At 42.1% G+C, this 27,739-nt stretch overlaps 3 protein-coding genes across 5 annotated transcripts; 2 read left to right on the top strand and 1 right to left on the bottom strand.

Annotated features, from left to right (window-relative positions):
- Positions 1-8,592, top strand: tbxas1 (thromboxane A synthase 1 (platelet)). Its single transcript, XM_061676780.1, has 14 exons — positions 1-157; positions 455-604; positions 796-889; positions 2,212-2,264; positions 2,351-2,447; positions 2,862-2,978; positions 4,625-4,713; positions 4,793-4,941; positions 5,697-5,827; positions 5,925-6,251; positions 6,330-6,418; positions 6,524-6,661; positions 7,187-7,349; positions 7,431-8,592. Exons 2-14 carry the CDS (start codon positions 510-512, stop codon positions 7,512-7,514), a joined length of 1,626 nt encoding a protein of 541 aa, XP_061532764.1. The 5' UTR covers positions 1-157; positions 455-509; the 3' UTR covers positions 7,515-8,592.
- On the bottom strand, positions 8,575-27,642 carry parp12a (poly (ADP-ribose) polymerase family, member 12a). Of its 3 annotated transcripts, XM_061676779.1 has the most exons (12): positions 26,519-27,642; positions 16,189-16,324; positions 16,031-16,089; positions 15,822-15,958; positions 15,634-15,747; positions 13,660-13,846; positions 12,454-12,631; positions 10,963-11,198; positions 10,245-10,314; positions 10,028-10,155; positions 9,779-9,930; positions 8,575-9,659 (listed from the first exon to the last, which is right to left on the bottom strand). In XM_061676779.1, the coding sequence occupies exons 1-12, from the start codon at positions 26,839-26,841 to the stop codon at positions 9,403-9,405; spliced, it is 1,977 nt and encodes a 658-aa protein (XP_061532763.1). In that variant the 5' UTR covers positions 26,842-27,642; the 3' UTR covers positions 8,575-9,402. The 3 variants fall into 3 exon arrangements, with proteins under 3 accessions (XP_061532763.1, XP_061532761.1, XP_061532762.1); XM_061676777.1 differs by having other exon boundaries at positions 15,822-16,089; positions 26,519-27,639; XM_061676778.1 differs by having other exon boundaries at positions 15,634-15,738; positions 15,822-16,089; positions 26,519-27,633.
- LOC133402734 (proline-rich protein 13-like) lies at positions 18,200-21,485 on the top strand. Its single transcript, XM_061676783.1, has 4 exons — positions 18,200-18,296; positions 18,950-18,995; positions 19,166-19,653; positions 21,080-21,485. The coding sequence occupies exons 2-4, from the start codon at positions 18,980-18,982 to the stop codon at positions 21,128-21,130; spliced, it is 555 nt and encodes a 184-aa protein (XP_061532767.1). The 5' UTR covers positions 18,200-18,296; positions 18,950-18,979; the 3' UTR covers positions 21,131-21,485.
- Positions 27,643-27,739: the final 97 nt, after the last annotated feature.

Here is a 27,739-nt window from a genome sequence, read left to right as displayed (position 1 = left end):
GATGCTACGACTTGCCAATGGCCAAAAACACATCATACGTGCTTAGAAACACAGAGCAAAGGTGAACAATGTTATGTTTTTTTTTTTTTAGCTCGACGAAGAATCTGGACAGACTGGTTGGTTTAGTAACCAGACAGCAGCGTTAGCTGTCAGCGAGGTACCGTAACGTTTTCGCATTCTTTATGATTTGTAATACTGTGTTTGTGGTTTCCCGTACGCATGCACAATCCTGCTAAAATCATGATATGACGCAGTATTATTATCGTTGTTAACACAGACCTCATTTCATTTATTGAATGCAATTTTGACAAGTGCACCTAGTTAAACGTAAAGAGATGCTTGATAAAGATGTTTGATTTTATGTGGTACAAAACTATTGCAATTACTCTTCTGTTTTGTTTAATATTATACAATGGTTGTATTCAGTATACAGTGTGTTTTTTTTTTTTTAAAGAAATGTTGGCTGTGTGTGGCCCAGAACTGACCTTTTCTTTTTAAACGATTACATCATGGAGGCCATGCTTGACTTTGTAAACATATTCCACATGGAGACCAGTGGCTCATATGTGACACTCGGCATCTTCTTCCTGGCTCTTCTGTACTGGTGAGTATCATTCTGATGTTCTGACTGCTTCCGCAATCAGATTAAAAACTACTCTTGACAGACAAAAAATCTTGGTTGCCAAAGTGATTTAGCCAGCTAACGATAACGCTTGGAAATATGCCAGTGTATACTGTATCTAAGAGAATATATTTCTTATTTTAAGATTTATTGATTAATTTCCCCCCCCACAGGTATTCAGTTTACCCCTTTTCAGTCCTCACTCGATGTGGAATCGAACATCCAAAACCAGTCCCCTTTTTCGGCAACCTGTTCCTGTTTCGTGAGGTGGGTTCGGACAGATTGGTTGTATGTTTGTATGTATCCTGCGACTGCCTGGCGACCAGTTCAGGGTGTACCCCGCTTCTCGCCCAGAGTCAGCTGGGATAGGCTCCAGTACACCTGCGACCCCTAGGAAGGATAATAATAATACAGCCATGAGTCTTTTTAGGAATGATGCAACAAGTTTTTCACACCTGGATTTGGGGATCCTCTGCCATACCTCCTTGCAGATCCTCTCCAGTTCTGGAGTTCAGGTTGGATGGTGAACGTTGGTGGACAGCCATTTTCAGGTCTCTCCAGAGATGCTCAGTTGGGTTTAAGTCAGGGCTCTGGCTGGGCCATTCAAGAACAGTCACAGAGTTCTTTTGAAGCCACTCCTTTGTTATTTTAGCTGTGTGCTGAGGGTCATTTTCTTGTTGGAAGGTGAACCTTTGGCCCAGTCTGAGGTCCTGAGCACTCTGGAGATGGTTTTCGTCCAGGATATCCCTGTACTTGGTCACATTCATCTTTCCTTTGATTGCAACCAGTCATCCAGTCCCTGCAGCTGAAAAACACCCCCACAGCATGATGCTGCCACCACCATGCTTCACTGTTGGGACTGTATTGGACAGGTGATGAGCAGTGCCTGGTTTTCTCCACACATACCACTTAGAATTAAGGCCAAAAAGTTCTATCTTGGTCTCATCAGACCAGATAATGTTATTTATCACCATCTTGGAGTCCTTCAAGAGTTTTTTTAGCAAGCGCCATACGAACTTTCATGTGTCTTGCACTGAGAGAGGCTTCCGTCGGGCCACTCTGCCGTAAAACCCCAATTGGTGAAGGGCTGCATGATGGTTGACTTTCTAGAACCTTCTCCCATCTCCCGACTACATCTCTGGAGTTCAGCCACAGTGATCTTTGGGTTCTTCTTTACCTCTCTCACCAAGGCTCTTCTACCCCAATTGCTCAGTTTGGCCGGACGGCCAGCTCGAAGAAGGGTTCTGATTGTAATTTTTTGTAACCTTGGCCAGATCCGCGCCTTGCCACAATTCTGTCTCTGAGCACTTCAGGCAGTTCCTTCGACCTCATGATTATCATTTGCTCCGACATGCACTGTGAGCTGTAAGGTCTTATATAGACAGGGGTGTGGCTTCCCCCCCAGATTCAGTTCTTTAAAAGCTTCTTGCTTGCCACATGTACCAGCCCTCTGCCAAGGTTCATGAAAGTCGGTTGTGTAGTTTTTGTATCATACTAGCTTGCAAACAAACAAATTTACATTAAATGTGTGTTTGCATCTAGTTGTTATATAAGCCCTTTTTTTTTTTCTCTTCCTTGTGTAATTTCAGGGTTTTTTCCATCCCGTGTCTGACCTCATAAAGAGATATGGTCGAGTGTGCGGGTAGTTACAAAACATTTTCTTCAGCATCATTTCTAACATACAGTCAGTCTTATTAGCTGAGCCCCCACTTTGTACTTATGTTTAAGGTATTATTTAGGAAGGAGAGCAGTGGTTGTCGTGGCAGACCCTGACATGCTGAGACAAGTGCTGGTGAGAGAGTTCAGCAGCTTTCCAAACAGAATGGTGAGTGCATGAAGAACAACATGCAACTGCTTCTCTTGCAATTTCAATATTTACATGCTTCTCTCTCTTCCTGCCCTGGCCACAACATTAGGGACACCAGCACAACATAATGAGATCCAATAAAAATATGTCTAGAAATACGGTATACTTTTTAAGATAATAGGTCTCAATTTTTATTCACACTGTCACATACTGTAGGTATTAATTTAAGAGTATATTCATTATTGTGACTGTAGTTTAGTGTAGAACGGCACAGCATCACACTGAGAGTTGAATCTCATTATATTGTGAGGCTCGTATTGTATAGTGTCCGGTGAATGGATTTACTGTACTTTGTGCGGTAACTCCTGATGCCGTTGTGAAGTTAATCAGTCATAAAATGCAATTAATGAAATGTTGTTCCCGTGAATGTAGACTAATCGCTTTGCCAACAAACCCATGAGTGATTGTCTCCTCATGTTGAAGAATGAACAGTGGAAAAGAGTCAGGGGTATTCTGACTCCGTCCTTCAGTGCTGCCAGAATGAAAGAGGTAGGAAATTCGATATTTTACATACAGGAGGACCGTACACTCGGCCTATACTGTCAGAAAAGTACATTTGGCTTATTTGTACTCAGGTATATTTGCATTTTTGAGGTAGTGCTACAACATATCTATTACATACATGATATATTAAATGAAACAACTTCAAGTTTGTTAACATTTCAACTTTGGCATACAGTACAATACTTGAAATAGTATTATTTAATGCTAGAAATAGAGACTTTTCTCCAAATATATTTAAGCAGACCTTAGTGCACAGTATAAGCCAGACATGCTGTACTTGCTTATCAACATAAGACAACAATGGACTATAATATAGATATTGTGAACTGAATTTTTTTTTAACTTTTACTAATATTGCAGTTGTAGCACACAGAGGAACCTCTGGTTTCTTTAGGTTAAATAAAAACCCCAAGTCCAATGAAGTTGGGACCTTGTGTAAAATGTAAATAAAAACAGAATACATTTGCAAATCCTTTTCAACCTATACTCAGTTGAATACACCTCAAAGACAAGAATGTTCAAACTGATGAATGTTGTTTTTGTGTGTGCAAATATTCTCCCATTTTGAATTTGATGCTTGAAACACATCCCCACAAAGGTGGGGCAGGGGCAACAAAGGACTGGGAAAGCAGAGGAATGCTAATGGCGGGGGGGGGGGGGGGGGGGGGGGGGGGGGGGATGGGAGGGCAATTTTGTAACGTTCCATACGTGAACAGGTTCATTAGAAACAAGTGAGTGTCATGATTGGGTATAAAAGGAGCATCCCTGAAAGGCTCAGTTGTTCACAAGCAAAGATGGGGCGGGGTTCAGCACTTTGTGAACAACTTTCATTTATTTATGCCAGACGTAGCAAGATGCACAACTTCCAAAAAGCTTAACTTTCATCTTGTCAGTCCATATACTATTCTCCCAAGTCTTGGGAATCTTTTTTTTTTTTTTTTGTAAAAGTAAAATGAGCCTGCATGTTCTTTTTGGTCAGCAGTGGTTTTCACCTTGAAACTCTGCCAAAGATGCCAGTTTTGCCCAGTCTCTTCCTTATTGTTGTGTCATGAACACTGACATGGAATAAAATGTACATAGTGTGTAGTCTTACTGTGCATTACTGTAAGTAAAAGGTGTTTTGAGTATAGAAAGTGTTTATAATTCAAATGTATATAGCACGTTTCATACATGAAAATGCAACACAAAGTGCTTTACAGGAATTCAAACCGGCAATTAAAATGACAAGACATATACAAGACCCACCCCTGCTGCCCCCAGATATAAACACAAAAAGAAAAATTGAAAGCCGAGTGTTAATGAACATAAGAGTATACTGTGCATCAATTGTGTGACGTTTTCTCCCTGTAATTGTTGGGGTTTTGTCCAGGTCCTCTTGCTTCCTCACACGCACTAAATATGCATATTGGGTTAATTGAAAGTTTGAAATTGCCCAGAAGTGTGAATGTGAGTATGAATGCGTACCCCACCTCTCGCCCAGAGTCACCTGGGATAAGGTCCAGCTCACTTGCAACTCCAATGAGGACAAGTGCTATAGAACATGGATGGATGGGTAATTTGTTAATTTGTATTGTATAAGTATTACAATAGTGCAAAGCCTAATTGTCATGACAAAACTTGTGTTGGAGCAGATGGTTCCATTCATCCAAACAACCACGAATGCCCTGATGAACAACTTGGATGCCTATGCTGAATCAGGGGAGGCCTTTGATATTCACAGGTGAATGCAAATTTTAAACACAAAAGAAGATGGGCAATTCAGCCATTGAATTTGTGTTTCTCTCCCTTTTTCATGTCAGGTGTTTCGGCTGCTTCACTATGGACGTAATTGCCAGCGTGGCGTTTGCAACCCAGGTGGAATCTCAGAACAACCCAGACGACCCATTTGTCCACCATGCTCAGATGTTCTTCTCATTTTCTTTCTTCAGGCCCATCATGCTTTTTTTCAGTAAGGACAGCCTGTTTTATCACATAATCATAACATAAAGAGAACAATTTGTCAGTACTTTCACATGCGCGTAAATGTACCATACATGGATAATAGTACAAAACCTCTCGAGCTTTTTTTTTTATCCCCCCCAGAAAATTCTTAATCTTACTTTTTAGACAACTCTAGGGTTACCCATTTGTGGGAACAGATTTGGAAAGGCCCTTTTCAGTACCAGCATGACTGTTCCCCATCGATTGTGCTATGGAAGATTTTGATATCAACTCTGTAAAACACCTTTGCGATGAACAACCACAGAAATTGCACAAATCCTTGAGTAATTCATGCGTGACCAACTGTAAACGGGTTTTGTAATTGCCTTAGATGCCACAAGATAGCTGCAAAACACCTAAAACGTAGAAGACCATAAAGTACCAACACCATGCATGTAGCATATACAGTACACAGTAATGAGTTACAGTATATAAACAGCTGTATTCATTAGTTAAATTATTCAGCACAAACAAACCACCTTCTGTGCCTCCAGTTGAAAGTTGAGTTAGCTCGCCGCTAACTCAGTGGCTAGTACCCTCTTTTGAGGATTCAGGGAGTGATGTCTCAAGGCCCATCAACAAAAATGGACTTCTCAAATGCAGACAAAAAATCCCACCATCTCCAGTATATATATTGAAATAAACCTAACAATGAGAGCGAGAAATAATAGTATGTGAGGCTAAACTATCATAATTTGAGTAATTCAATGACTTTATCTGCAGTTGCTTTTCCACACATTATGGCTCCACTGGCGGGAATCATCCCCAACAAACGTCGCCGCCAAATGAGTGAGTTCTTCATCAACAGCATTCAATGGATCATTAGACAGAGGGAGGAGCAACCTCCTGAGCAGGTCTGAACAGATCCTCTTAAATGCATCTTACAGGGTTCCATATTAATTCAGTTTTAACATTTTATGATGAATTAATATTAAATGGATTTATACATAGAGGCGGCGGGATTTCCTTCAGCTGATGTTGGATGCGCGCAGTAGCAAGGAGGCTGTGTCTTTGGAGCACTTTGACGCAACGAGCAACAGTGCTGAGTCTGATCACAGGAGTTCAGAGGCTAGTCTTCACCTTTCGGATTCGCCCACCCGGCGACCATCCAAAAAGGTGATAACAGAAGATGAAATTGTCGGCCAAGCTTTTGTCTTCCTGCTGGCTGGCCACGAGACCAGCAGCAGCACTCTGGCCTTCACCTGCTACCTCCTGGCAATCCATCCAGAGTGTCAGCGCCGAGTCCAAGAGGAGGTGGATGACTTTTTCAGCAAACATGTGAGCTTGTTGCCTTGTTTGCCGTTTCTCTTGATGCCGAAAGTTTGGCGCTTCAACCTGTGTTCCCTGTCACTGTAGGAGTCTCCTGACTACACTAATGTCCAGGAGCTGAAATATTTAGATATGGTTGTATGTGAAGCATTGCGGCTCTATCCTCCTGGATTCAGGTGAAGGTCACAACAATTACAGGTGGCAATATAAGACCAAAACGAGAATGAGAGAAAATAAGTTTAAAAAAAAAAAACAAATCATATTTCATGACGTTGCTCAAGGTTTTCACGAGAAATCGAGCAGGACTGCGTGGTGAATGGAGTGTCCTTGCCAAAAGGAGCCTTATTGGAGATCCCAGCCGGTTTCCTTCACTATGACCCTGAGCACTGGCCTGAGCCCGAGAAGTTCATCCCTGAGAGGTAGACATGTTCCTTCCTAAATGTAATAAATAGTAGTAGTTACTGAAATTTGAAATTTATATAACGATATTACTGAGTTGTATGAGTAACAGCGGCAAGGCGGCGAGTGATCAGCACGTCCGCCTCAGCGTTCTGAAGTTTGCGACAAGCGACAAGCTGAAATTTTAATCAATGAAGTGAATTTGCCTTCAATCATTTGAAGGCAAATGAAATGAAATGAATTTGCCTTCAATCATTTCATTTCCATTCAATCAATTGTGGGTATGAGAAACGTAATGGCACTTCTTGTGAAAGATGCATTTAGTTTTTTGATTGAATACTAAGCAGTTGAGAAATAATACAAACTCAAAACAGCGGAGAAGCAGCACCACATCAATTGTTTTAAATGGAGATCAATTTTTCACATTTCACCTTGACACCTAGTGTGAGTCTACTAGTGTACAGGCCTAATTTTCTTGCTCATGGTAAATATAGGTTTTAGTAAACACAAGCCTGTGAAATGAAAAGCATGCGTGTCTCTTCTAGATTCACCCCTGAGGCGAAAGCCAGTAGGCACCCGTTTGTGTACCTGCCTTTTGGGGCGGGCCCCCGCAACTGTGTGGGCATGAGGCTTGCCCAATTGGAAATCAAGATGGCTCTGGTTTGTCTTTTCCACAGGTTCAACATCATAACCTGCTCCGAGACAAAGGTGGGTTGCATTATTTAATGTGCGTCTGCTTTTAGTGTCTTAACCATTAGGAAACATCTTTGGACTCTTTTCCTCCTCCAGGTTCCGCTCGAGTTGAAGTCATCAAGCACCCTCGGCCCCAAAAATGGCATTTTTATCAGGATCACAAAAAGAGACAACAGATGACCTCTGAATTAAATGTGATGCGCTGCTAAACCTCTGAAATGGGGAGGGGGAGGGGGGGGGTTTCTTTCAAAACAAGTGGAGCCCTTTAACTTTGTTCAGGAAACAGAACACTGAAGACAAGTCACACATCTCCAACATTGGAACAACCAAACCAAATATAAGCCATCTTCGCTAAAAGAATCCCAATCTTGAAGCAGCAATGAGATAAAATGTCACTTAATTTACACTTTTCACAGTTACTCTTTTGTGTCGTACTTTATTACGTAAAACCTGTAATAATCGGTGCATTTTGTGTCCCATCCCTTTTACATATCTGCTCAGTCAGCCACAATAAGTGTCATTAGAACATATTTGCGCCATCTATACCAATACCTAAATTAACCTGGACATGCCACTTATGAGTAAAAGCTTTTTCACAATGTGAATAAAAGTAATGAACAATTTAAATAAATTATTGAAATGGATTATGAAGTTTTTAGTTTGTGGGGAGTGTAAATATGTGATTTGAAATGTGAAGTCTTGCAAAGTACAGCCATGTTGCAGTTAAAGTTTTATAAAAAAAAAAAAAAAAAAAAGGTGCAAAATTGCTCTTGAAAACGTTTTTATAAAAACGTTTTCAAGAGCGTTTTTTTTTATAAAACGTTTTCTTGAAAACGTTTTATAAAAAAATAAAAAAAAAGGTGCAAAATTGCTCTTGAAAACGTTTGATGTGATAAAACTTGGATCAGGGACGTCGCTATGTTTCGCCCTTTGCTGTGGGTGCGGTTTGCTGATGATTTCTTTTTACCCAAACCTTGATCTGCCACCACATAATTTTTCTTTAGGATTTTTCATCTTTGTCAGGCATGCATTTTAAAATGTATGCAGTGGATCTGGAAAATATTCACAGTGCTTCACATTTTGTTACAGCCTTATTCAGATTTTTTTCCCCTCAAAATTCTACCGACAACACCCCATAATGAGAGTTTTATTTTGGGACATTTTTGTAAATGTATTACATAAACATAACTCACCAGTTTCTTTATTATGGTCATTTATGAATCAGCCGTGAAGTGACAAATTAAAAAAAGTCATGCTTGTTTATTTGAAATCATGAAAAAACCAATGTAACAAGTCATTTTTCAAGTTAAAGAACAATTCTAAGTCAACAGTAATGTTGAAACTCGAGCTCTGATTTGCACAACATGCACACAGTAAACACTATGTAGTGGAACCTGAAATTCAACACCCTTAAGGCAGTACAATGCAGGATACAAAAGAATGATTTTGAATGTGTTCTGCTTTTTTTTTTTTTTTTTGCAATGCTTTTACCACTCTATGGCTAACATCATGCGAGACCCAGTTCGTCGATCATCAAAATAACAACTCTGCACACATTTTCTTTGTTTAGTCGTGCACTACCTCCAAAAGAAGGAGGAGCCCTAACAAGTGAAGTTAAGAGAAGGGGGGGGGGGGGAACAACAGAAGTTATGTAAAGTAAGAATCAAACACACTCATGCATGTTTCATAGAGGTTAACTTATTTTTACACGTGACGAATAAGAATGTTATGAGATAAGGTAGAGCCTGGACATGAGTTACGTTTGCATTTAAGCCTTCATCGCAAAGGTTAAGATTGATTGTTTTTATGTAAAAAAAAAAAAAAAAAAAATTAAACTTGGTTTTAAAGATGTAAGAATGTCATGAATTCTGCAGTTAAAATGTTTTGGGATGCCAGCGGTTTCATAATGTAGGATTAAACGTTTTAATGAAATCCAAACAACTGTGGGGAACAAGCGGCCCACGATGGGTTGTGATCATTCTACATTCTCATTGAAAACACTACGATCGTTAAAGCGTTTGAAGTCTTTAGAATCCTCCCCAATCAACTTCAGCAACTACTGCTATTGCTACTCAGAGTAGTCAATAAGGTACTCGGGATACATCTGATGACTATCAAAGATGACAAAAATATTGGGGCTTGTCTCATCATCAACACAGCTATCATAAAGGGTTGTGCTCTTTCCTTTGGCTGGTGGGCGGGTAAAGTGGCTGCTTCCCTTGGTGTACTCCCCTACCAGGACTAGAGCCACAAACATACTCTTGTTCACACCTCTGGCTGTGGAATATCGGTTTGAGTAAGAAGCCCGTTTGGCAAAGTAGCTTCCTGTCGAGACAATTTGTTCCAGTCATTAAACGTGGATTTGAACTTTCAACACCTGCGTTGCAACTCAACAAATCATTTCCAGACAGGAAACGGGATATCATCATCTTCAACATGCATACCTTTGCCGAAGGCCGTGCCGTGGATGCCGCTCAATCTCCAGTCAAAGTTTTGCTCACAGATGGCGTCGATCAAGTTATCATTAGTCCCGTGGAACAAGTACTGCTCAACGACAGCTTTCCCTCCATTTCTCTTCTTCATCTGATCTCTCTGCCTGAACGCAGACAAAAATTGAAACGTGTGTAGTTATGTGTCTTATAATGAGTTGCACAGCCATCGTTTTGGATTTTCAAATCCTGTGTGAGATTTACATCTGAAAGCGTGTCCACAGATAGGGGTTCTGGATCCTCTTGATACTCTGGATCGTAACTTTTGGCATCGTTGCCTTGAACAAACATTCAACCCTGTTGTACTCAGTAGATTTGGGAAGCGGCACCATCTGACAAAAGGGATGAGGAAGATGTTTTTAAATACGTTCTTACAGCAGAATCACAAAATGTCAGCACAGTAAGGAGCGATGAAAGACACCTTGAATCCAATGTCGGGAAGGGCATTTTTGTCCCAATGTGAAGGGAATTCTTCTGTGGAAGACCTGGAGCTGTGTGACAATACATATATTGAGATACAGTATTTCCACAAACTGCTAGGAAAAGAAGGAAGAATTTACAAAACTTTGCAGCTCAAAACCTTGACTCCAAGTTTGCGTTAGAATGAACACAAACACTTTTTCTTTGCATTTTTTGGGAAAGTTTAACAAATCACCGAAAACGTAATACTCATAGCAGACCAGTTGTTGGCAATAGGCTATATTTCGTTAGTCTTTCCTTTTTAAAGCTACACATGCGTCTACATCCCACACATGCCCTTCAAATGTTTTTGGTTTTGTTTTAGCCAATAACGGCATAATGTCATTGTCATCATAATCTTAATACATGCTGTATTTGTAATGCTAAAATCTGACATGTAAAATAATGCTGGTTTCAGTAGCATTAAAAAAAAACCTACTCGTTTTTGTCGTGTAGTACTCACGCATGCTCACAATACACATTAGCAATGTTGTCAAAGACTACCATTTTGGGGATTTACAGAAAAGCACTTGTCATTTTCAAATACATTACCAATGATTGTTTTTAACACAGCTGACATACTGTAAGCAAATGACAAAATGGTGTTCAGCGTTATCAGTTTTAAGTTGAAAACAGTCCCTGAGAGGAAGAACATCTGAATGTGTAAGAGACAAACGTACCTCTTCAAAATCACCTCCACATCACGGGAGGACACAAAGCGAGGCCTCCTTCGAACCTCCCGCTTGGTGGAGTGTTTGACATTTTCCTGATACATACGCTGAGTTCCTGCTTTATCTCCGAAGTACATCACATACTGATGGTCGCCAGCAGAGAAAGACACTTTTGTCTTTTGGTCTGCCAAGTAAATATTCTCCAGCGCTTTGGAAGTGAGAGAGGCTGACGTGCTAACCTCGCTCTGAAGAGACACAAAGGGACAAAATGAAACGAGTAGAGTATGTTTAATGTAGTTTCACATCATTTCATAATCCAATAACATACCCAATTCTTACCCAATTGACCAAAAGATATTTAAGGTTAAACTTATGTTAGTTTAATTATTTATTTATTTTCATGGTGAAGAATGACATTCACTAGCAATGAAGGGGCATTTTGCGTGAAAATAAACTCAAAACAGTTAAAACTAGTCAACGTGCGTGAGGAAATTGAACAAAACCAAAAAAAAAGCCACTAATGAGAAAAGATTTGGACATGCTATCAAAATTCAAAGAGGAGGGCAGAAAAGAAAATGGGCAGTGTCAGAAGCAGTGCGCATATTGAACATGTGATGGCGGAGATGGCCGGCTGGCCTCATGCTCTTCGCAAGCCCCCACACTCTCTCCGAAGCCGAAACGGCAAAAAAATAATAATAATAATTATACGGAAGGCCCTTCGGCCAGATGCAGTAAATTTCCTTGAGGAAAAGCTTCACACGCATCCCAGCCAGCTGCATCCTTATCAGGAGATGACAGACAAAACAATAGCTGGTTGTTCCCAGCTAAGCAAAGTTACACTGAAAGTGTAACAGAGTTATGGTACAATAATACATGCAAAGGTTATATAAAATTCATATTTGATATGTGTAGATATAAAATATGAATTTTTCAATTCAGAAGCTTTGTGAAATTGGTTATAAAATATCTTTGAATACGTTGGAAAATTTGATTAATAATTATTTTGATCAACATGAAACCCATTTGATTTCCTTTGCCTACCATGTACTTACTTTGATATTCATATTTCAAATGATGTCACATGAATTTATTTTTGACAGTGAATAATAAAACAGTGGTTCTCAACCTGGTTTCGATGAGTCAGTTTCAATGGGTTTATTGGAGGTCAAGAAACACAGTACAGTATATCCGTTCCATTCACCGCACACGTATGGTTCATGACGTCGCACTCTGCTTGACCGTACCATTACTTGTGACCTTTTGCTACATTATAACTTTGTAAGCGATCCTTTTTGCAGAGGGCAGGCATAAGAATAAAGGACCATGTTGTTGCAAAAATGATAACGATGTAAGAGTGGCACTTGCCAAGGTGACGCCGAGCATTTCTGAAATTGTCTCTGTAGGACAACAGCAAGACACATTAAATGGCAGTAAGTGAAGGAGTTGTATACATTAACAATCCACAATAATATTGGAATAATACAAATAATTGCAGCTAACCTGGCCAAACTCCTGCCATTTGCCAGTGTCATCCTTCCAGTACCAGAGCCACTGCGTTGTCAGAATAAAGTGACCGGCCTTCGTAACAGACGAGACTGTGGACAGGCGACGCACAGAAGAGCCGTTGCGAGTCATCCCCGTGAAGTCAACTGAGGGCATTTTGCAAGCCTGGGGTTTGCTGAAAGAAACCAGTCAAAATACATTGTACATGCAAGCTAAACCACCTATGAAGCAAAGCAAAGGAAAGCCAATAGAAGAGCCGTATGCAAAAGCCTACATTTCCGAAGACAATAACCACTTTTGACACTTGAGAGAAGTATCTATTACCTCTCTGCCAAGCAGTGTCGTAGATAGTAAAATGCAGAATTATTAAATGCTCTTCCATTAGATAGCTTAAGGTGCAATTCACTCACCCATTCAATAAGTTATGGCTTCCTGCGAGTGTGTTCAATTACACAGTCCTAGATTTCATACATTTCTAAGTACACTGAGATGAGATCATTGGTATTAGAGTACTCATACTTGTTGTGACATTTTTGATGGTTGTGTCCTTTTTTAATTTTTGCATTAAATATCTGGGGGGAGGGGGGTGGGGGGGGTCTGGGTTCAATAAAGGTTGGCAAACACTGCGAGCAGTTTTGTTCATGGTGCACAGGCCCTTTAAGAGAGCCCGCATTTCCTATTGACACCCACCACGCACGTTAACACACTTCCCTATGGAGCATGAATGTGACCAAAATGTCCATCTAGTTCTCATAGAACCCATTTACTCATTTTATTTGTGCCAATTGTTTAAAACCTCTGCTACGTTAATTATTCCGGAAGTAGTTTACAGTAAGTAAGGAAATTAGAACCGCACAACATCTTACTGAGCGTGGTTTCTAATATATTGGTTATTATATAATAAGAGCGGCGGCCACGCCTGTATGTTTTTCCCCGTGCCTGCGTGGGTCTTCTCCGGGTGCGCTGGTTTCCTCTCACATCCCAAAAACATACAAGGTAGGTTAATTGCAAACTCTCCCGCAGGTGTGAATGTGAGTACGGATGGTTGTTTGTTTATATGTGCCCTGCGAGTGGCTGGTGACCAGTTCGGGGTGTACCCCGCCTCTCGCCCAGAGTCAGCTGGGATCGGCTCCAGCACGCCCGCGACCCTAGTGAGGATAAGCGGCTCAGAAAATGGATGGATGGATAATAAGAGATGACTACATGTTTCTCAATTTTGGAAGCCACACTGTGTTCGACGCTTGGTCCATGGAACTTGAATCTCTCGCCGGGTCACAGTAGGCCTTCTCAATCTCCTCCATATCGGTAATGTCTTCCCAGGTTACACCGCCGGTGTCCAAAACCTGCCATCTATAAGGTAAGTGCCAGTGGAGACGGACACATTTCTCTGCTGGAATAATACAAACATTTTTAAAAAAGAAACACAGACAACAGTTAGTGAGTGGTGTGCAGACAACATCCTTTTCCCTCAAAATGATAAGGTAGTACATTCAAATAAACAATAAAATGTGTCATTTTAGGAGAGTAAAGTCACATCATAACAAGAATAAGGTTGTGATTTTAACGAATGAATGTCAGAAGTGTCTGAGACCAACAGCTAACTGTCGCCCTTGAGAGCTGTTATATATTAATCGGGCAATTTCATTCAGTATTTATTCTGCAGAGAAAAAAATATATTATTTGCATCAGAATGCTTTAGTTAAAATACTGTACGATCACAGTGTGATACTATGGAATTTATTTTGTTTTGTAATACAAGAATAGACAAATTACTTTGTTAATATAGTCAGCCAGAACTGCGAGGAATGTTATCAATGTCATTTCATACTATGAGATACTACTATTTCATACTGTGTTGCGTGTTTTTGTTTGCATATTAAGGACAAAAGTCCTGTTTTTGTTTAAATTCCTCATTTCAAACAAGTTTTTCCTCATGTTTTTGAGATTGTAAGGGTGAAAGCTGCAGCTGGCTACTAGTGTGGACTGAATGGGTGGCAACGATGGGGCAATGAAATGCCAGTATTTTGGAGCAACATATTGAAAAAAAGACAACAAACAAAAAAAAGAACGATGAACTAGTTTGTTTTTGAACTGGTGAACTTAGTTCAAATTTTTGAACAAGGAACAGTGAAGTGAACTTTGAAGTAGTTCGCGTTGAAAATGAACTTTCCCGACACTGATCTTGTCTTATTTTACATCGTAATATACAGTATATCGCAGGTTTAAAAAACGCAAACGTCCAAATATCGTGCGGCCTAATGTGAACCTAAACTAAGCGGGTTATATTTGTCAAGGCATATCTTTTTCAATACAGCTCTCTTGCTGGCTCTATTTAGTTTTGTGCAGGTGGTCATACAGTGGAATGCTGCGGCTGGTCAGTGTAGGATTTGAGCAGGAAAATGCAACTGAACAATTTTGCTGATAAAAAAAAAAAAAAAAAGAAAATCCAATGTCCATTTGCATTTAAACAAAGAACAGCTTGTTTTAAAACATATATTTCGCTACAATTGTTACTAACTTGTATGTGCAATACATTTGGAGTGAGCCATTACTCTGGTACAGTTTTTTCTTATTTTCCAATATTCAAGCAGTGTTCACTGCAAAAATGAAGTGAATTTATCTTATCTCGAGTGAAAACATCTTACTGTACTCATTTTAAGACATTGTTTTTGTTTTTATTTCATTTTCAGCAAGACTAAAATATTTGTTTTAACAATCTTACCAAGTCAACTCATACTAGTTCCAATGGCAAATCCTCCCCCCCGTCCACCCGTCCGCCCACTTATTTTAAGGACAAAACGACTTTAGTTAAATATGTTTTACTTGTTTTGAGAAGGTCGTTTTTTTCAGTGTTTATGTACAAATTCTGCACAATTTTGTATAGTGGCTTACAATAGTATTACATATACTTTATAGGAATAAGACCTGCCTTGTGTTTGATTACAATTTAGGTCTACGACCCTACTGCATTTTAATGTTGGTCATTATGGTGGTACTTGGATATCTAAGTATCTTTTAAGGTGGTACTTGGTGTAAAAGGTTTGAGAGTCATTGTGCTAGATTATCAATTCAAAGGAGAGAGGGAAAAAAAAAAACATCCTTATATGAAGCCTCACCATTTTTTGTTTCATATAAAATATAAATGTACAATACGTAGATGTCCCACGTGCTTGTTACCTTTATAATTGCAGCAATTTCTGATGAAGAAGAGGCAGAGTTCCTTCTTGCCAGAATCACTCGCTGGTTTAGTTGCACCCATTGAGCCGGCGGGACATCTCGACTCTGAAAATACTTCATGTGATAAACACGCGCATATTGGACCAAAGGTGATGAGCAAGGATGATTTATATCATTGTTTTTGTTACCAAGAGCAGCAGTGGCTGGATTCTTCTGCCGATCTCCGATGATGCATTTATTTTCGTAGACTTTTGGAAGACTGTTAATCATCTCTTGACTGATGTTTTCAAAACACTTGTGCACCTTCGTATCAACATCATGGATCCTGAGACAGGATGAGCCTTGTTTACAGACTCCTGTGGTAAAATGGGGCTTGCAGACGTGAAGATTGCGGCACCTCGAGGTGAACGTGCAGAGGCCGCTCTCACCCTCGCCCATATTGTAGTGGGAGCATATCTGGAGGGAAGTACAGTAGAGTGTGAATGTGCCACTGCCACTAATATGCTACCCTGAAGAAGTACTTGACTAAGTATTACTATCACCACTACGACCTACCTCAGGAAGAAGGTAGGGGTCATTCTGTAGTAAGAGTTGGAACAGCTGTTTCTCTGAAAGGTGTTGGAGGTCAAATTTCTTCAACAGCTCTGCATTGTGTAGCCAAGTCAACAGGTGTGGATGTTTACACTTCGATCTAAAAAAACAAAAAAACAAAGCCATGAATGTCTCCTCGGCAAGCGGTTTTATTTGTAGTAAAGGTAAAATGCATTTGCGCTGCTTTCTGTGCATTTGCACTTTAAATACCAATGTTGATTGTGGTGACTGGCCAATAAGAATGGGACATGGAGTACACTCTGCTCGGGACAATTCACCCTTATGGACTCCGTTTTTATTTTTACTTTCCAATTCACTTTGCATTGATCCTCTTTGTGTGCGTGTGCCGGTTGTACGTTCAATCACTTACAGTCAGGTACTGAATCCGGCAAACTTGCGTTTCAATAATAATGAATTTGAAATAAGCGATATTATTCAGCTGAGAAGCAAAATAGAGATAACATGGAGAGGAAATTTGTTTCTGTTCGAGCACAAAACACCTGCCGAAAATGCACCGCACCGAAGTTCAGATACATACCGCACCGTGGGTTACCTGTACCGGCTCACCGCTACTGGCCAGGGAATGTGTTTGAGATTACATTAGCCACTTGCGGATTAAACAAAGAAAATAGAATTGTTAGAATGAACTGTATTGCATATAATGCTAACACAGTGGAACCTACAATGTTCGACATCCCATAAGTGGTACAATTTGGAGTTTTCAGAACGCGAGACATCCCATTAAAAAAAACAACAACTCAATGAGCATCTTAAGTAACAGCTCGATGTGTTTTGCCTTTTCGGTCGCCTTTGTGCAGGGTTCGGTCCTCTGAGATTGACATTTCGAGGTTTCAAATGGGGCAAAATTAACTTCTTTGATGAACTACTTTTGCACAGAGGCTAAAAAAATGCATCCTGATGCAGCACAAGAAAGCATGCTCAGTCGCCACCATACTTCTATTTTTCACATGATTGTTTTATAGCTATAGCTCAGAATTGGGTTTTTTTGTACAAATATTTACTGTAATTATGACTTTACTACGGAATTAGCTTCGGTTCAGACTCAGGTTCAGATTTTGACGGTTTCGAGGAAATGTGTAATAATAGAACCAGATATCGAAATTATCGTGGGCAAGGGCCTGGCTGCTGAGTACAATATGGGCAATATATTTCACTCATATTAATTCCAGCAATACCTATCAAACACCAGCACGTGTATGGCAGTTATGATCAAATATTTACTGAAACATTGACAGTAAAGCAAATAAAGATCTAAAGGTGAGGGTTTGAGCTTTGCATTATTTCTCATCATTTATAGAAGAATTTGGAAGTCAACCAGCCTCACAGAACAGTTTGTGGTTGAGTTTAGAGGTTCCACACTACAATGCTTCAATGGTTGTTGTTTTTTTTAACTCAAAAGTATGATATTCTGCTTTTGCGTATATAGTGGCCAGCATCGAATGTTCACTTCATTCCCTACTTGTACTTTGTGCAGTTCTATCGCCAGCTGTTGTTGTGCCCATTGTTCTCTCGCCACTCCCCTGGCAGGCCAACCCCTCTATCCTGTTTTCTCTCTCTATCGACCCTCTGTCCCTCGACCCTGGCCAAATCCAATGTCTTGATTTGCAACCTCCTCGGCCCTCAATCCCCGCTCATCTGTTTACACGTGAGTGTCTCCCACCAGAGATGACTGGAGAAACGACACGATCGTCCCTCGATCATGTCATTTCGCGGAAACGGCAATTAAAATTGTCACAAATCAATCGTCTTTGTGTCTGCATTATTCACTCCTACAGGTGTACCTGATGAATTGTCCAGTCATTTCATACGTATTCTCCATGTTTCAACCCCTCCTTTAAAAGTAAACAATACTGCACATGGAAACAATGACATGACATTTTTTTTTTTTTAAACATGTTCCATTACGTGTAAACGTGAAACGAAGGGCGTGGGCGTGTAAAGGCTGGGCGCGGCTTCCAGGCATGTTTGTGTCACTCACATTGCTGCTGCTGCTGCTGAATGCAGAAGACCAACAATTAGTTAAGAGCTCCACACCGACTAAACAAGCAAAGGTGAACATTTGGATCATTTTTAAGATAAATACTTGTATACTATACTTAATTCATACTGTGCATTTATCCAAAATGTCCGAAGTTAAGTCGTCAAGGTGTTGGGATTAATGAGCGTCGTCGTTAGTGTTGTTGCGTAACATGAACTGTTATAATATGACACATCATTATTCCTGATTCTGTCACAAAAATATTCCATAATATTGTTTAAACTAACAGTGCAAGTATACAAAAATGTATACCAAATTTAGGATTTTGCCACTGTTTTATTATTGGTCTTTTTTACATTAGTTTTTAGTAATTCTTTATTTGGTTATTGAAATTATCTGCAATCTTTTTTTTTATGATTACTTTTTTTACATTACAATTATTTTAGTCTTATTGTTTTTCAACTTTTATTACGTTTTAAATTTGTATTCTTTTTGGTGTTCTAATTTAGCTTTTATTTACTTATATATGATTATTATTTTTTATTTGTAATAGTTTTATTGTAATGGGTAACTTTTTTTCTTCCTGTGTATTGACTAACATACTGGCAAAAATAAAATAAATAAATACACAGAAATACACAGATATATAAATAAAAATACACATTTAAAAGTATAAAAAATAAGTATATAAAATATATATCTTAATCCATTTTTCTCTGTCTTTAGGGAACTTTCATTAACATCTGAAGTGTAACTATGTGGCCAAATCAAGGTATATTGTACATACAACTTTTTTTTTTTTTTTTTGGGGGGGGGGGGCTATAAAATCGTGACTAACTGTTCAAATGTGTATATATATATATATATATATATATATATATATATATATATATATATATATGTGTGTGTGTGTGTGTGTGTGTGTGTGTGTGTTTACATCAGGTCCATCCAACCCAGCCTTCCCTCCTGGCTACAACCCTTCATACCCCCCCTTTCCCCCAGCAGGAGTCTTCCCCCAGCCGCCAAGTCAACAGTACCTGCCCGTCCAGTATCCGACGGGTGTCAACCCACCCATGATACCCAACGCACCCCGGGTTGCACCGCCTTACGTGGGGGGTCCGGGACCTCATTTCAACCCAGTTGCGCCTGGCGGGTACCTCGTAGCCCCCGTCGGAGGCGTCCACCCTGGTGCGTACCCGTGCTCCCAGAAAGGTTACCACCATTATAAGGGCGACTACCACAATAAGGGCTATCTCTACCATGGCGGGGTCAACCCAGTCTATCCCTTGAGCAGGGGGTTTGGCGGGGGCCTGACTGGCTTGGCCATGGGATTGGTGGCACATAAAGCCCACAAGAAGTTGAACAAGGGTAAGAAGCTGAAGAAGGTGCACAAGATGTACAAGCACGGTTACTACAAACATGGCGGCAAGGTGGGACCTGACACCACTCTCACATAACGGCAAACTTTTTACATCAAGCGCCACCTCAACAAATACTTAGCTCTCGAGGTACCACCATCATGACCAACATTAAAATATAGTAGAACAGCAGGCGAAAGTGTTCAAGGCAAAGGTTTTCATCCTAAAAAACTTGACAACAACTTTAAATATAGTAGTGGAGTGGCGACTCATGCCAGACTGCCAATTGTGTCACTGGGCGTAGTTTTAGCCACACCTAAACAATCAGGAAAACTGAAATGATGAAAAACAGTTGAACACTATAGCTCCACTATTGTGCACTACATACCGGTAGTTCTCAGTCTCGGCCCGTTTTCAGCAGTTATCTTCAAACATGTACAGTATTTAAAAACCAATCTCTGAATTCACTTTATAGATGAAATCAAATTCATCTTCAACTCGTCAGTGATTCTTTCGCATGCCACTAGAAGGAGCTCACCTACCACAATGTGAGAATCACTGCAGTGGACCCTCCAAAGTGGAACAGCAAAAGTGGAACAATTTGGGGTTGAACCCCAATTTTCTCAAAAGGAAAGCGTCTGGCAGCTCAGTACAATTGAATCAATACCGCAAGCTCTTATAAAACTAGGTAACTTGGCCCCCTTACATTTGATCTTGTCAGGCATCTTCAAAGAGGGTAGTAGTTGTGATTAGTTTGAATTTTATTTCGTGCTATTTTACAGGGATTCATTTCCCCCCGACTTGTATGATTGTTAAAATCTGACGGCACAGTTTTGTCTGACGGCACGGTTTGACCGTGTGACTGATTACTTTACTTAATATTATTTTCTATGGGAAAATGTGTGTGTCTGCCGTCTTGAAGTGGAGAGTAGTTTGTACTTATTTTAGTTTTATTACTGTTTGTTTAACAGTGGTAACTTATTTTTTTCCCCCAAACTGTATGACAGTTTAAAACATTACTTTTACAGTTAATGAAATATTATTTTGTTGGAAACAGTTTGGCTCTGGTACAGAATGATGAAGTCACCTTCTTATTATTTCCTATGGGAAAAACTGTTTGTGTGGTATCTCCATTTTTTTTGGGTCCCATTTTACACTGGTTAAATTGTTTTTACACTTGTGTGGCAGTTACAAAACATGACTTGTACGGTTAATAGTTGCTGTTTTTGAGTTGGCAACAAGTTCGATCCTGCAACTCATGAATTCACTTTTACATTATTTCCACTGGGGACAATCTAAAACAAAAATCCATCAATTTAGAACTCAGCTGGTGGATTATGTTTCATTTTGGAGGTTCCACCGTAACTTGACACATTAGTTAATTGTGATCCTCAGCGGCCTCGGAAAAATAAAACCCTGACTTGCGCTAAATGATAAATGTGTTTTGTTTTTTTCCGATTAACAATGCATTCACATGCTTACGAATCTTTCCCCACAGTACTCCTCCAGTAGCAGCAGCAGCAGCAGTAGCAGCAGCGACTCCGACTGAAGCCATCATTCAACTGTATGCCACCAGTCAGAAATAAAGTGACCAACTGTCAAACGGCATCATGAAAATATACTTTAACAGCATTTCTGTATATATACACTGTACTTGCATATAAAAATAAAGGGGCTAACTACTAAAAGGCATTATCAATGAATACTTGAACAGGATTTGTGGAATGACGCAGCGTCTCTATTTTACGGGCTATGTTTTGTTTTCATTCTAGAACGCTCTCTCGAGGCCTACTGATTGTCATCCCACTGTGTTATGAAACAACAGAATGTTTCTTCAATGCGTGGTTGTCGTTTATTTTTAAAACACCCTCCAAAATGGTTATTTGCTATAAATAAATGCATTAAAAAAAAACACAAATGTTCCTCATCTGTGCTGTTATGTAAAGTCTCTATTTGCATTTCCATAAACTGCAAGAATGTGGTAAACTTACTTTCGTTCAATTCAAAAAGGGAGACTTCTATATTATATACATTAACTACACACAGAGTGACATATGTCAGGCCTCTATTTTGTTATAATTTAATTATACCTTACAGCTCACAAAAACTCCAAATTCACGATCAAGAAATTGGAATGTTACATAAGAAACAAGAAAAATGATTTTGGAATTGGCCTTCTGAAAAGCATTTTCCTATGAGCTTAAATGCACCAAAGTCCTTTTCATGTTTTGATTCAAAACATGAAAAGGTAGGTGCTGAAAACACGCTCGCTTGCCTTGCTCGGAGTTCTTGTGTGTTGGTCTCCCCACGAAACTGACACACGGACGACGGGAAAGTGAAATGTTTAACCATAACCGAGGCGGCACGTTAGTCGGACAAGAGCTGACTCCAGACACTGAGCACATAGCGGATGAGCAAACGGACAAACCCGCACAGTCCTGCGGCTCGAGGGCGGGCCTTATTTTTACGGTGGTCTTCTTGAATTATTACGTTATCAGAAACGTCAACGATACTCACGTTTGTCCTGAATAGTTTTGGGGAAAATATATGGTCCTAAAAAAAATGTCATTAAAAAACTAAACGTATCATAAATTGACACAGCAATGGATAACACGTTGTTTTTTTTATACAGGGGGGGAAAAAATACAAATAAAGTAATAACTAATAAAAATCAGCAATATCGCAGAACAGCGACGCAAGAACCGTGATATAGTGTAGGATTACTGTATCTGTATTCCGTGATGATAAATTGCAGGGAGTCATTGTTCCAGGGCTGGGACTCATTGCTTCCAGACATGTGCATCCTGGGACTCACGTACTTTCAAGTGTAAAATGATCTATTCTACGTGCCATGATGTAATGTCATGTATTTTGTAAAGTAGCCGCATCACATTGTACAATTTGTCGTTGTCAATATTCGGTTTTGTTTTCTGTTCCGAGGTTTCTTCCTGAGAGGGACTTTTCCTCTGCCACTGTCACAAAATGAAAAATCCTCACTTTTCGGGGGGAATGCAGTTTGGTGAGCCATTAACATTGCATCACCAAAGACAGCAAGCCACTGACAACACTTTTGATTCGTCAATAATTTGTAACACTAATAGACCCACGTAGGAACTGACCAACAGTAGCCACTTGTGGAAAAAATATATAAAATTGACCAAATTGAAACATACAAGGTTTCGGTCAGCGATTATACATAATGTATAAGGACTGTGGTTCTTGACCTTGACTATATATATCTCAACGAGCAGCGCAGTTCACAGTTCTTGAGCACATGATGATTGCCCTGGGAATGAGGTTATCTGGAGTGGTGTTGATCTTTCTCTGAATTACATCCACAAGAGTGTTGCGATCAGACCGAACAGCTCCAGGTATGACGCGACCCTCCAAATTTCATTTTCAGGAAGCGTGTTAAATCAAGCAATCAAAACTCACCGCTGCCTATGGCGACTAGCTTGTCTTTATCCATCCATCCATCCATCCATCCATCCATTTTCTACCGCTTATCCGGGTCGGGTCGCGGGGGCAGTAGCTTTAGCAGGGACGCCCTGACTTCCCTCTCCCCAGCCACTTCATCCAGCTCTTCCGGAGGGATCCCGAGGCGTTCCCAGGCCAGCCGAAGGACGTAGTCTCTCCAGCGTGTCCTGGGTCGTCCCTGGGGTCTCCTCCCGGTGGGACGTGCCCGGAACACCTCACCAGGGAGGCGTCCGGGAGGCATCCGAATCAGATGCCCCAGCCACCTCATCTGGCTCCTATCTATGCGGAGGAGCAGCGGCTCTACTCTGAGATCCTCCCGGATGACCGAGCTCCTCACCCTATCTCTAAGGGAGAGCCCGGACACCCTGCGGAGGAAACTCATTTCGGCCGCTTGTATCCGGGATCTCGTTCTTTCGGTCACGACCCGCAGCTCATGACCATAGGTGAGGGTAGGAACGAAGATCGACCGGTAAATTGAGAGCTTCGCCTTTCGGCTTAGCTCCTTCTTTACCACAACGGACCGATACAAAGTCCGCATCACTGCAGACGCTGCACCGATCCGTCTGTCGATCTCCCGTTCCGTTCTTCCCTCACTCGTGAACAAGACCCCAATATACTTGAACTCCTCCACTTGGGGCAGGATCTCATCCCCGACCCGGAGAGGGCACGCCACCCTTTTTCCGACTGAGGACCATGGTCTCAGATTTGGAGGTGCTGATTCTCATCCCAGCCGCTTCACACTCTGCTGCGAACTGCTCCAGTGAGAGTTGGAGCTCACGGTTTGATGAAGCCAACAGAACCACATCATCAGCAAAAAGCAGAGATGCAATATTGAGGCCACCAAACCGGACCCTCTCTACGCCTTGGCTGCGCCTAGAAATTCTGTCCATAAAAGAACAGAATCGGCGACAAAGGGCAGCCTTGGCGGAGTCCAACCCTCACTGGGAACGAGTCCGACTTACTGCCGGATATGCGGACCAAACTCTGACTCCGGTCGTACAGGGACCGAACAGCCCGTATCAGGGGGTTCGGTACCCCATACTCCTGAAGCACCCTCCACAGGACTCCCCGAGGGACACGGTCGAACGCCTTCTCCAAGTCCACAAAACACATGTAGACTGGTTGGGCGAACTCCCATGCACCCTCGAAGACCCTGCCGAGGGTGTAGAGCTGGTCCGCTGTTCCACGGCCAGGACGAAAACCACACTGCTCCTCCTGAATCTGAGATTCGACTTCCCGACGGACCCTCCTCTCCAGCACCCCTGAATAGACCTTACCAGGGAGGCTGAGCAGTGTGATCCCCCTGTAGTTGGAACACACCCTCCGGTCCCCCTTCTTAAAAAGGGGGACCACCACCCCAGTCTGCCAATCCAGAGGCACTGTCCCTGATGTCCACACGATGTTGCAGAGGCGTGTCAACCAGGACAGCCCCACAACATCCAGAGCCTTTAGGAACTCCGGGCGAATCTCATCCACCCCCGGGGCCCTGCCACCGAGGAGCTTTTTAACTACCTCGGTGACCTCAAACCCAGAGATAGGAGAGCCCGCCTCAGAGAACCCACACTCTGCTTCCTCATGGGAAGGCGTGTCGGTGGAATTGAGGAGGTCTTCGAAGTATTCTCCCCACCGACACACAACGTCCCGAGTCGAGGTCAGCAGCGCCCCATCCCCACTATACACAGTGTTGGTGGTGCACTGCTTTCCTCTCCTGAGACGTCGGATGGTGGACCAGAATTTCCTCGAAGCCGTCCGGAATTCCTTCTCCATGGCCTCACCGAACTCCTCCTATACCCGAGTTTTTGCTTCAGCGACCACCAGAGCTACATTCCACTTGGCCAGCCGGTACCCATCAGCTGCCTCAGGAGTCCCACAGGCCAAAAAGGCCCAATATGACTCCTTCTTCCTCTTGACGGCATCCCTCACCGTTGGTGTCCACCAACGGGTTCGGGGATTGCCCGAACCCACCATCGGAGCCAACTCACCACCAGGTGGTGATCAGTTGACAGCTCCGCCCCTCTCTTCACCCGAGTGTCCAAGACATGTGGCCGCAAGTCCGATGACACGACCACAAAGTCGATCATCGAACTGCGACCTAGGGTGTCCTGTGCACGTGTGGACACCCTTATGCTTGAACATGGTGTTCGTTATGGACAATCCATGACGAGCACAAAAGTCCAATAACAGAACACCGCTCTGGTTCTGATCGGGGGGGCCGTTCCTCCCAATCACGCCCTTCCAGGTCTCACTGTCATTGCCCACGTGAGCATTGAAGTCCCCCCAACAGAACAATGGAATCCCCAGCGGGAGCGCTCTCCAGCACCCCCTCCAAGGACTCCAAAAAGGGTGGGTACTCTGAACTGTTGTTTGGTGCATAGGCACAAACAACAGTCAGGACCCGTCCCCCCACCCGAAGGCGGAGGGAGGCTACCCTCTCGTCCACCGGGGTGAACCCCATCGTACAGGCGCCGAGCCGGGGGGCAATAAGTATACCCACACCTGCTCGGCGCCTCTCACCGTGGGCAACTCCAGAGTGGAAGAGAGTCCAACCCCTCTCGAGAGGACTAGTACCAGAGCCCAAGCTGTGTGTGGAGGCGAGTCCGACTATATCTAGTCGGAACTTCTCGACCTCACACACCAGCTCGGGCTCCTTCCCTGCCAGAGAGGTGACATTCCACATCCCTAGAGCCAGCTTCTGTAGCCGGGGATCGGATCGCCAAGGTCCCCGCCTTCGGCCACCGCCCAGCTCACACTGCACCCGACCCCTATGGCCCCTCCCACAGGTGGTGAGCCCACGGGAAGGGGGACCCACGTTACCCTTTCGGGCTGAGCCCGGCCGGGCCCCATGGGTGCAGGCCCGGCCACCGGGCGCTCGCCTTCGAGCCCCACCACCAGGCCTGGCTCCAGTGGGGGGCCCCGGTGACCCGCGTCCGGGCAAGGGAAAACGAAGTCCATTGTTTGTCGTCATCATTAGGGGTCTTCGAGCCGTGCTTTGTCTGGTCCCTCACCTAGGACCTGTTTGTCATGGGTGACCCTGCCAGGGGCATAAAGCCCCAGACAACTTAGCTCCTAAGATCACTGGAACACACAAACCCCTCCACCACGACAAGGTGACTGCTCAAGGAGGGGAGCTTGTCTTTAGGTCTACCTAATGTTGTTGCCAGTGTGTGTTTCCTTCCGGTCCACCGAGCTTTTACATCACCGAAGAGTTATTCTAGTATTTGTTACATTAGGCCGTTCAACACCCAAAAGGATCAATGAACGTTTGTTTGCTTATTTTTCATTTTTTCCCCCTCATTACTAATTAAATATTTGGTTAATAGGTTTAACTAGTAGCTTTAATTACTGTCATACAATTCAAATATTGCTAATTTTGTTCAAATAAACTTTATATATATATATATATATATATATATATATATGATACACAACAGTATAAAACATCTGCCAAGCATCGACTCACCCAAACATACAGGTCCCCAACACATAAAACTTGCAAAGGTGCAAACTCTCACACTGTAGACAGTCACCAAATCTCTTCTGGCAGATCCGTAGAGACGTTTTGGCCACGATCACAGAGTCCTGGCTCAATATTTGACCTGCGCCGACGGCCAGGACGCCTTTCTTCACTGCTATTCGGGCTTCGTCCGAAAGAACGCGCTGAAGGACTGACGCCCCAACACCCGTAAACCTCTGCTCCAATCTCTGTCTCAGGTTTCTGAAGTCCGAACTGCCTTGGTCGTCACATAAAGTCTGCATGATGAAATTAGACAGTTGTGTTGTCATCTCGGCGGAGGTTTGTGGAATATTCCAACGGTATTCCGGACCTTGAAAGGTGGTGGTGGTTTTCTTTTCAAGGAAACGAAAGTGAAACACGTGATTCAACTACGCCAGTCTCAAACTGCGGTCAAAGCCAGCCTCCACTCGAAGAGTAGCAGTCAAACCAGCCGCCCCTAATTTTGTTCATACTAGGGATTACGGTAATAGGTCGCCAACTCGCGGCGAAGCCACCTTCAAAATAAAAACTTCCCAATAATACGGACGTCAGTGCTCTTCGGTTTAGGAATGCAACCAGCAAAGTTAATTTGAATCTTGAGATACATTACATACATACATTAAAAAAAATTACTTTATTTGATATCTTTGGAAAAATTAATGGTAATGGACTCCACTGATATAGCGCTTTATCTACATCATCACTGTGCTTTACAAAGCCTCACATTCACACACACATTCATAAACCAATGGGCGACTGCTGCCATACGAGGCGCTGCCAGGCCCACTGGGAGAAAATTAGGGTTCAGAGTCTTGCCCAAGGACACTTCGACATGCGGACAGTCGTAGCAGGCATTCGAACCTGTTCTACCTACTGAGCCAAAGCCACCCCGACATAATCCCATTGGTATCGCAAGACAAGTCCAGATCTGTGTGACAGACCACCAAGGACTCCACGAAAAGAGGTTTGATGAAGATCTGATATTGTATTTCAAAATAAAAATCTCTGAAAACTGCATATGTTGCTTTCATTACCCCTGACTGAAAAAAATATGTTAAATCTTTTTAATGAGATATCGCAACACCACCCCAGGTCTCCAACAAAAGCGGTCCCATCAAAATCTGATGTGGCATCAGATTTTAAGTGTGCGGTTAACTGCTTAACTTAATATCGCTCACATTAGTACTT

The sequence above is a fragment of the Phycodurus eques genome, chromosome 5 (assembly GCF_024500275.1).
Source record: "Phycodurus eques isolate BA_2022a chromosome 5, UOR_Pequ_1.1, whole genome shotgun sequence".
Classification (NCBI taxonomy): domain Eukaryota; kingdom Metazoa; phylum Chordata; class Actinopteri; order Syngnathiformes; family Syngnathidae; genus Phycodurus; species Phycodurus eques.
This window is presented reverse-complemented; position numbering and strand designations above follow the sequence as displayed.